General features: G+C 40.2%; 2 protein-coding genes across 5 annotated transcripts; one reads left to right on the top strand and one right to left on the bottom strand.

The window, feature by feature from the left end:
- The first annotated feature begins 880 nt into the window (after positions 1 to 880).
- Positions 881 to 4,475, top strand: cd9r (CD9 molecule related). 3 transcript variants are annotated; one of them, XR_015853428.1, is made up of 9 exons: positions 881 to 1,028; positions 1,216 to 1,304; positions 1,606 to 1,711; positions 1,840 to 1,937; positions 2,430 to 2,504; positions 2,589 to 2,690; positions 2,915 to 3,010; positions 3,090 to 3,250; positions 3,300 to 3,535. XR_015853428.1 is itself a non-coding variant. In XM_088358137.1 (9 exons), exons 2-9 carry the CDS (start codon positions 1,239 to 1,241, stop codon positions 3,648 to 3,650), a joined length of 822 nt encoding a protein of 273 aa, XP_088214263.1. In that variant the 5' UTR covers positions 881 to 1,028; positions 1,216 to 1,238; the 3' UTR covers positions 3,651 to 4,475. The 3 variants fall into 3 exon arrangements, 2 of the variants coding, with proteins under 2 accessions (XP_088214263.1, XP_088214264.1); XM_088358137.1 differs by having other exon boundaries at positions 3,090 to 3,173; positions 3,456 to 4,475; XM_088358138.1 differs by lacking the exon at positions 3,300 to 3,535 and adding an exon at positions 3,790 to 4,475 and having other exon boundaries at positions 882 to 1,028; positions 3,090 to 3,173.
- Positions 4,476 to 7,330, bottom strand: LOC148384365 (uncharacterized). Of its 2 annotated transcripts, none has more exons than XM_088358131.1 (8): positions 6,771 to 7,330; positions 6,520 to 6,666; positions 6,340 to 6,458; positions 6,102 to 6,264; positions 5,922 to 6,040; positions 5,016 to 5,841; positions 4,659 to 4,814; positions 4,476 to 4,546 (listed from the first exon to the last, which is right to left on the bottom strand). In XM_088358131.1, exons 1-7 carry the CDS (start codon positions 7,246 to 7,248, stop codon positions 4,672 to 4,674), a joined length of 1,995 nt encoding a protein of 664 aa, XP_088214257.1. In that variant the 5' UTR covers positions 7,249 to 7,330; the 3' UTR covers positions 4,476 to 4,546; positions 4,659 to 4,671. The 2 variants fall into 2 exon arrangements, with proteins under 2 accessions (XP_088214257.1, XP_088214258.1); XM_088358132.1 differs by having other exon boundaries at positions 6,520 to 6,661; positions 6,771 to 7,082.
- Between the last annotated feature and the right edge of the window lie 2,281 nt (positions 7,331 to 9,611).

Here is a 9,611-nt window from a genome sequence, read left to right as displayed (position 1 = left end):
TTCGGTGCTTCTACCTTATCGAAATATTATGAATGGGGAAAATGGATAAAGCAATAACAAAACAATAGGATATACGTTTTAGTTCAATAGCTTGGATCATTGTGTAATATTTTTGTATTAAAAATGATTAAACTTCAATCTGTCATCCAGGAATACGCACTCATTACTTCACGATGACACAGTTTTGTCAGTGATAATTACAGATAATATATTTGTATGAAAAACAGTTTATAAACAAAACAATTCAATTATGTATTGTAAAGACAGTAAAGTCCGAGTGTTTCTATTTTTCCAGACGAGGTATGTTCGTAGTGATTAATAAATAAATCATAAAGGCTTTGAAAAAAAAAAATATATTTAAAAATGACCACGCGAGAATATTTTCACTTAATCCAAGACGCACTCAAAATAAAGGCCATGTGTACACGTTTGTTATCTTTGTGCGCCCCCTGGTGGATCTTAAGATGCAGTTTTTCAGTTTTGGGTGTCACGGAATGAAAATGTTGACCTGCATTCATTTGATGTGGAAATGAAATATAGACATTTTTAAAGCAGAAAATTAATATGGGTGAGAGAAAGAGGGTTTGTTTTTCTCCATTTGGAGCTGTGGATGAAGTATTTATTAATATTTTTTGGGTTTGTTTTAACATCAGTTCACATACAGTACAGTTTTTAAAAATGAATCTAAAGATACCATCTTCCTTATTGGTCATTCTGGGTGACAACCAGCCCTGAAAGTCGTTCCAGAAAACTGCGTACATTCTGTGAAAAAAAAAAAAAATTGGCAGCAGTCCCAACATCTTTTTCCCCAAAAGAAACCGAACCATCACTGTTTCGTTTCTGCCGTTGGCTCCTCCCCTTGCACATCCACCGCTCAATCTATTGGTTATGCTGTGTGTCAGTCACACTCGCTCAGCCAATCACATCATTGATCACACTCTTAAAGGTGGAAGTTTTTCTTATCGTTCGTCAGTCGAATTTTAATTCCGAGACGAACCTTGCAGTCGTACGCCATCCTACTTACACAGGTACGTGAAAGACGCACGAATGATATTATAATTATCAGACGATGCGTGATAAATATTGAAAGTTTACCTATTTGGTGCGTATACGTGTTTTTAACATTGCGTTTGCCATGTGTGTTTTTTTTTTGGGCGCGTTGTAAGCATGCGTACATGTTTTAAAAAATGCCAATAACTGTGGCTTACTCTACAGACTTTCCACATTGTGAATTAAGCATGGCTTTGGACGGATGTGGCCTTGTTTGCAAATATATCCTCATCCTCTTCAACGTTATTTTTGCGGTAAGTTTGGACTATGAACATGATGATTCATCGCTAGATAAGTAATCTGGCCTGGGAAAAATGGGAATGTAAAAGGAAGTTTGCAAAGGCTGACCAACTCAGTCAGCGCCACTGCTTAGTTTCGTTTCTCTAAAAAAGCAACTCATGCCGTTATCAAGCCCCCCCCCCATGTTACTCAATTTGAACAGTGTTAAACAGGAAGCAAAAGTACTCGCACAGATTTAGTAAAAGTAAATACAGATATATGAATCAAAGAGGATGAAAGCACCGATTTCAAAAGCATGCTGCTTTTGCTTTGCAGATCTTGGGCTTTGTTTTATTGGGCCTGGGCCTGTGGCTGAGGTTCAGTGACAACACCAGACCAATATTTGAAATAGATGGCCTAAGCTCCAGCACATTTGTTTGTGGTGAGTTTGCTTTTTGTCCGATAAAATATTTAGAGACCTGTCCCGACTCGAGGACATTTTAAAATGAAACGACTTGTTTTCATTCGATTAAATGGAATTCATTTTATTGACAATTTGTTTTTTTAAAGGTGTGATAATACTGATCGTGCTTGGCACGGTCATGCTGATCTTGGTGACGATTGGCGACTACGGTGCCTGCAGTGAGAAGAAATGTGCTCTCCAATTGGTGAGAACTTTAAAAAGAAACCTAATATGGTCAAGTCGGAAACACCGCCTTGTTTTGGAAACCAGATCCTCTCGGCCCACACATTCATTTGTGTGCCTTGAAACAGTCCTGATTGTTGCTAACATCTTACAAAACACCAATTATAACAAATATTTTTGAGGGGCTTTAACCTTCTTAAAATGATTTTCCTATGCGTATGACACACTTAAGTGACATCTCGAGAGGATGTGGAAGAAACGCCCCAGCACCACATGTTAGAACAAGTTACCTCGATCCCGGTTTCTCTTATCTGCAAAGAACAAAACTGTAATCTGAGCAACTCAGGGTGAACGTCCTCCGTCTGGCATTCCGATTGTTTGATGGTTCCTGCCCTCGTCTCACGCCATGCTATCCTATGCCACTGAACTCCAACCACAAAAATAAAACGGTTAAAATAATGTGTAAGCCATCCTCAACAGACAATCACAATTAAATCTCAACTTTCCCTTTCAGTCCTCTGTTCTCTTGTCCATCCTGGCGATTGCATTGGTTTGTGTCGGAGTGGTTGCTTACACCCAGAGGCAAGAGGTAACCAGCAAACTAAGACGTTAATAGAAATTGGGTATTACGGTCAAACTTTGAATAATCAAACATTTCCTTTGTGATTTGAAGGTTGGGATGAGGGTTGCGGAGTTCTACACTAGCATCTACAGTCTGTTCGCAGCCACTGGAGACGCCGGCATCGGTGTCACATTAGTCTTCGTTCATGAGATGGTGAGAACGAATTCCCCGCTTATTTTCTGTACGGTTTGTAATTCTGAATTATTCGTAACACACTTTGGTACCTTGACTTCACAAGTTCCCCATTTTGAATTTAGAAGTACAGGTGTCACAAAGAAGTCATTCACTGTAAAAATATCTGAAATAAGTTGATTAATTTTTATTTATTTTTTACCTGTCAGTGATGATAATCAGCTTTAACTTCTTCCATGGTGTAGCTTCATTGCTGCGGTGTGACAGGCATCACCTTGTTGGAGGCTGTAAAACAGACTTGCCCTAAGCCTCAAGGCTTCTTCGAGAACATCGCCATGTCTGTAAGTTGCCCACTTCAGAGATCATGTTAGGCCAAATTCTTTTTGTCTAGATCTTTAGTTTCTGCTGTTTGCTTTCCAGACATGTCCTGGGGTTATCACTGATTTCTTCACCAGTAACGCACCGATGGTGATGGCCATCTTCATTGGAACAGGAGCTCTTTTGGTAAGCAAAAAAAAATAAATCAAATTAAAGCTTGGTTTTTATAAATTAACAGGATCGAGAGTAGGAAAAGTTGATCCCCGACCCCTTAATGCCAAATTAGATTTTGATTAATTAAATAAGATACTCAATTAATGTTACTATTTCAATCGATCATGTAGGTTAATGTTATGAAAACGAATCCCCTAGAAGAGAATTCATGATGGATCTCAGTCACGTTGAAAGTTCTAATTCTGTCCCCCCCCCTTCTTTTCTTTCAATCACAATTTCACGCCCCTTCCAAAGTTCATTGCTCTAATATGCAGCCTCATCCTCAAAGCCAAGCTGAATGAGTCGAGCTCTCCATCTCCTCAGTACATCATCTTGACCAACTCGTCTCCATCCCTGCCTAACTTGTCCCAGCATCAACTTGAGTCTGACCAAGACCCAATCGTTTTCCCTCCTCTCACGTTGGCCAACACTACTGTGGGCCAGATTTAGTCTACTCCCATTCTTTTTTTTTTTAAACCTAATTCCATAATTCAAAATGTCATCACACACTACGACTTTTTGGCTCTCACCCTGATATTCACTGCTTCTTTCACTCTGGCTTTAATTTCCCCCTCTACTTTTCTGATAGATCACTGCCCTGGTGTGCACCAGTATCCTCTTGAAACAGATCAAGAGAAACCTGATGGCCCACGCTGCCCACTACTCTGCTGTTTATTAGGTGGTGGGATTCCTCTTTTTTTCCAAGCTGATTTCAAAATGTCAACGCCACGTGTGCTCTTATATAGGATTCAATATTATTATATGCAAGTGCTCGCTTTGAATAATCATTTGTCACGTTAATATGGGAGTTACATTGCGGGTAACACGGGGAAGCTAACAGTTGAAACTATGTTTAACCGTTTAAACACTGTTTGGAAAATGTTAAATTTAATTTGAAAAGAAACTTACTGTAATACGAAAGCCATTCCTTTGTTGAAACTTTTGTTTATATACAAGTATAACTACTAATTGTGTCACACTGAATATTATTCTGTCAAATTTGCTAAATCTTTTATAGTAGTTAGTAAAGTTATTATTTGTGCAACCTGCAATTATTTTTAGGTACAAACTAGAATTGTTGGATTTTGTTGAAGGTCAAATTTTAGACCTTGCCAGCGACATTTTGGTTACATTTTCTTCTTTTGGGGACCCAAAAGATTTGCTGCTGTTCAATGTCTTAGATGAGTGCTTTTGTTTTAGAAACTTTGTTTTGCACTATATTGTAGAGACCATGTTTATCTTTAAAAAAATAAACAGTTTGTAATACAATAGGAATACCTTTTGCATCTTTATTGCTGTAAGAGGAAAGAAGCAGCTGTGAACTTTCGCTGGCAGAGCAACGTCGTCTACAAAGATGAATGTTTCCGTTAAATCGACATTAATAACTTTACTCCATATGACAGAAGTTAATATTGAAGTGTATTATGAAACGTTAAAATGTCTTAATGTCGGCCTTACGTGGTTTCTTGCATCAGTCGTCCGGGACCACCATGTAAATGTCAGGGTCGGAGGTCATCACCATCATCTGCAGCGAGCAGGACACATTGACCTCCGAGGTTGGGAGCTCCAAAGAGTTAGGTTTCAAAAGGAAAAATTGAGGTCCTAATCCAGAGTCTATAAAGACACATTTAATTAAAGTCAGACAATAAATAAAAATATAAGAGGAAACAGCTAGTACAAATTCACATTTAAGGCACTTTAAGAGTCAAGAGTATTCCGCCATCTAGTGGAGATCTGGTGAAACTTCTATAGTTTCCCAAAATATGCTGGACACTGGTTCATTTCAAGACACAGCCTCAGGAAATACTGTCTTACCGATTATTTCATCAAGCTTGTCCTCTTCATAGTCACCACGCTCCAAAACTTCATATGGATGTACTAGCTGACCCAAAAAACTGAGATGGTTCGGATGAGCATTGACCTCTTGAACATCATCCATCTCGGTTTGTTGAGAAAGTGGGTCAACAGGTTTGTTAGGGGGCGGAGCCACAGGATACGTTTGATAGTAGTCATCAGGGAATACATGAGGGGCAGGAAAGGAAGGTTCCTCAAAATAAGAAGCCATGGGAGGACCGTCTGATTCTAGAAGGTCATCAAATTTCCCATTTTTATCTGGCTCCCCAAAAGAGGGATCCGAGTCCTGAACTGGAATATATGGAAAAAGGGAATAATAGTAATATGGATTATATTGTGGAGATTGAGATGATGCTGCCTCAGCTTCAGATTGTTGATTTTGGCGGAAAAACTTTGTAAATATGTTGGAGTATTTTGGCGACAGGCTCGGATCAGAATCTTCAGTGGGGTTAGATTGAGGGATTTTGGGGTGATGGTTGCTTGGAGGTTGGGTAGTGGCAGCTTGAATCGGGGAGCCAGCAGTAACAGGCTGTTCGGACACTCCTTGCAAATGCGAAATTTTGGCATCTGTTAATCCGGGTGAGGTTGGAGTAGTGATGGGTTCAGGAGGTGAAGATGTCGCTGGGGGGGTAGCGCCGGGAATCATGTGCCGATAAGTCGGGTGAGGGTAGTAAGGAGGTGCCAGGTAAAAAGGTGGAGCCCATCCGAGAGACTTTCCAGGAAAGATAGGGCAGGTCAAAATAAATGTACCCTCGTCAATCTGAAGATGAAGTGTGTGTTTTCCATCCTGAGGAGATGATTATGAAATATTAGACCTTAATTTTTTTATCATTGTAGAAATATCAAAACAGAAAAATATAGGCTCACCTCTACCGTGATACCGCATGTTATGAACGGAGCAGCTATTAATATTTCTGTATCTCGTCTGTCCAAAGTGTAGCCACACTGCTGAGCCAGCAAAAACACCGGCGTCCATTCTCCCCGAACTGCAGAACGATTAAACCGAGAAAATTATAGACAAGTCGAATATTATATTTACTGACTTACCGTTGACCTTTACATCTTGTGCGGCGGGAAGATTGACATTCATCCCATGAGGGGAACAACAGACCGATGAAGGTCTCATGTTGGGAGGCTTGACGGCAGAGAGCGGGCATGACATCTTCACCGGAGTCCCCCTCCATTGCAGAGGTAACACATAACTGCCTCCCTAGTCAATACATATTTATTATTTTTGTCAGGGCATTGAAGATGGATAAAATAGAGATATAAAAAAATCTATCACCTGCTGTGTGACATGACAGGCATTGTATTGCACTATCAAGCTGAGCTGTGTCCACGTGATCTCCACAGAGTAGCCACATCGAGGTGGCAGATGGTAGAGGTGAAGAGATGATTCATTCTCTAATTTAAAACAAAATTAAATCAACAGAAATATACAAGTTTTTGGATACAGTGGGCGCACCTCGGTCAAGCAGGAGATGTAACGCTCGTCTCCTCCTGACAGTTAAAGTCATGGCGCTGTCTCCACAATCCACCTCAGGCTGAAGCTTCCGCCAGATCTTCTCGGAGCCACTTAGCCGCTGACCTGGCATCTTCACTTTATTCTTTCCTTGTCACATAGTAAAAATAAAAAATATGAGTCAAGCGCTTGTTAGCTTCAGAAAATCAAATTAGAACCATTTTTTAAATTTTCTTTTTTAAACTATTTCATACCTTTAACATCTGAATGAGACTGACGGTCCACATGATGTCGAGGAATGTTCGCTCTAAGTTGACCAGGGATGAAGAACTTCCCATAGACCACGTGCTGGATTTGACCTGAGCTGCAGTCGGCAGGAACACCAATCTCCTCCCTTCCCGTTTCAGAAGAACTTTGACTCCTTGGGCCATTTTTTTTGTCCGCTACTGTTGTAGATGTAGCAAATTCTACTTGCCTTCCTGAAGGTAACTGTCGCCGAGCGTCTTCTTGACTGAAATTATTTTTGAGGCTTTTTGTCGTCACGCTGTTATCCTCGTCGATTGGAGGTGTCAGATTTAAATTGGGGTGAGTGTAATAAGAGGTAGGTTTGCAAATTGTATGGGGTAGAAATAATGTTAAGATGGTGAAAATTAAGAGGGCAGCGATGCGAGAATATAGTTTGGGTTTCAAATGCATTGCCAGGTTTAGTTTTTTGGTCTGTGTGAGGATCATGTGACTTGAGGGAGCGGCTTTTATGATTTCTTAGAAGCACACCTGTTTGCTAATTGGCCCTTAATTGACCATCCGTCCTCTCAAAAAAAGTCATTTTACTCCTAAATTTTATAATATTTTTATCTACTTGCACCTGTGTGTCAAGTAAATTTGCAGATTTTTTTTTTAAACTTCTACTGTTTAATATTTTTTTTTGGTAACAGATTTCTTCTCCAGATTTCAGTCATACTGAAAATGACAGAAATGAATATTTACTCTGCTAGTAGAATTTTCAATTTGTGTCCCTTAAATTCCCAGTTGCTCCTAGTAAACAAAGTTTGTGTAATCCCTGAGCAGGGCCCATTTTTTATGAGGTAATGCTCCCTTCTGTCCACTAGAGGACGCCCTGCTGCATTCTATATATCCATTTAGCAGTGTTGTTGAGAATGTAGTTGCTAAGACACACCAGGGATTCAAATCCCATTGACCATGAGGTGGAAATTATAAGTGTACTGAGTTGAACTTGATAAGATCACTATTTTCCACTATCTGACAATTCAACACAACCAATCATGCAGTTGTCATTATGAAATCAAGATGGCTCCAGTGTGTTATTATGCCAGTTTGTTGGGAGTGACAGTGACAAGTTACAACCGTACTTTTTGACTTAAACGAGATCTGAAGGTTGTGTGTGTTGTGTGTGTGTGTGTTTGTTGCAGGAAGGGGAGGTTGATCAGTCGACTATGGGTGCGGCAGTTGGATGACTCACATTTTAGAGTTGCCTAGCTACGGCTTGGAGTTGTTTTCATTTGAACTGAAGTGAGAATACAGTGTGCATGTCTGCATTTCATTGAAGGGGGGCGAGAGAGCAAGAAAAACAGAGAGAGCAAGAGAGAGAGAGAGACTTTGTGGGCACAGCCTAAACACAGGGGTGGCTCTCAGCCGGAAACAGGCGGAGCAAAAATGTTCCCGAAAAGGACTCAAATCACGTGAGGAGAAACTGGAGTTGAATGTTATGCCGACACAGAAAAAACACAGCAGTGGGGGTGAGGTATCGTGAAGCTTGGATGAAAAACCACTGGCCGGTAACCATGGAAACGGGTCAGCCTGGGCAAATGTGTATTTTTTTTTTAAATACTGAGTGTAAACAGTGGCTTGGACGCCTCACATTTGCTCTAGCGAAGGCCGTGATGTAGAAAAACACAAGGGCCTCATGTCAGCTCCACAATTAGTCTGTTGTTTAATAGATTTCCCAATTTTTTTATTTTATTTAGTTCAAAGTCAAGCAGCCAACAGGAGACATGCAAACAATTAGACTGAGGATTAATTTGCTTTGCTTCATGTTTTAATTTGATTTTCATTGCTTTTCCATTGAAGCTTTCCATCACTTTGTATAGCTTCTATCTTTCAATCATTAATTTATTTTAGCTTTGCACTGGGAAATCTTTGTTTTCCATTCATACAAACATCCATGCTGCCTGGAGTGTTTTGAAAATTTTCGTTATTTTGCTGAAAAGTGATTAAAGGTTTTGTGGCTGCGAGAAAATCTAGGGGGTTTATTACTTGTACTGGGTGCTTATTGTGGTTTTCCTCAGATTTTAGTTCAAATTAGCTGCATATAAAGTACTGAGTAAATTCTGAACGCTGAACCTTTGACTGCATGGCACACGTGCTAACCAAATATAGCGCTGCTAATTTGACTAGTGTGATCTCAAGTTTTCCTACAATAGTAAATTTTCACAAAGCCCCAAACGCCAACATAAATAACCAAGGCGTGGACACAGAGAAATTAAAGCAATGACCAATCCTCTAAAACATACTTTAGTAAAAAGAAAAAAAAAAGACTTTTGTGTCACTCCCTTAGTGAATGAGTAAGTGTTTGCCTTTGTTTGTCTCCGTTGATGTGTCACGAGCCAGATGTGTATTCCGTATGCGGGTTTAAGATTTTGCGATCGTGCATATGTGTCACTCGAGAGTAGTAGGAAATGATCATCAAAAAACGAGCTCGCCCACACCGGAAGAAAGGCCGCCAGGGTCCAAACTGAACCTTTGAGGTAAGCCTAAACTCGCCCTCCCTTGTAATTCATAACCTCCCACCTCAAAGTTTAAAATATTCTCAACCACCACTAGACCCTTTTTTTTTTTTTTTCAAATGAGTATTCATATGTGCTTTGGCAGGGTGTGACGTGCAAAACAGCAAAGGAATGAGTGGATTGAAGAAAGAACCACAGGCGAGGAGTTTTACTATTGTGTAACGCTGCAGTCTCATTGGCTGTGGTCGGGCTCACTCGTCTGGCATGTGCACACTGCTCGACTTCCCACAGACATTTTGAAAGGCTCCCTCCTTTCACAAACATCATCAAGGAATTATCATCCGACAAACA

This window comes from Syngnathus floridae, chromosome 17, assembly GCF_059516105.1.
Source record: "Syngnathus floridae isolate MCC-2025c chromosome 17, RoL_Sflo_1.0, whole genome shotgun sequence".
Lineage (NCBI taxonomy): Eukaryota > Metazoa > Chordata > Actinopteri > Syngnathiformes > Syngnathidae > Syngnathus > Syngnathus floridae.
This window is presented reverse-complemented; position numbering and strand designations above follow the sequence as displayed.

What these genes read in the sequence shown, in the direction of transcription:
- LOC148384365 (XM_088358131.1), bottom strand. Translation starts at nt 7,248, where the DNA reads ATGATCCTCACACAGACCAAAAAACTAAACCTGGCAATGCATTTGAAA. An exon ending in CCTGTCATGTCACACAGCAG is followed by an intron (nt 6,265 to 6,339) that starts GTGATAGATTTT and finishes TGTATTGACTAG; the next exon opens with GGAGGCAGTTATGTGTTACC. An exon ending in ACAAGATGTAAAGGTCAACG is followed by an intron (nt 6,041 to 6,101) that starts GTAAGTCAGTAA and finishes ATCGTTCTGCAG; the next exon opens with TTCGGGGAGAATGGACGCCG.
- cd9r (XM_088358137.1), top strand. Translation starts at nt 1,239, where the DNA reads ATGGCTTTGGACGGATGTGGCCTTGTTTGCAAATATATCCTCATCCTC. An exon ending in TAGTCTTCGTTCATGAGATG is followed by an intron (nt 2,691 to 2,914) that starts GTGAGAACGAAT and finishes TCCATGGTGTAG; the next exon opens with CTTCATTGCTGCGGTGTGAC. An exon ending in TTGGAACAGGAGCTCTTTTG is followed by an intron (nt 3,174 to 3,455) that starts GTAAGCAAAAAA and finishes CCCCTTCCAAAG; the next exon opens with TTCATTGCTCTAATATGCAG.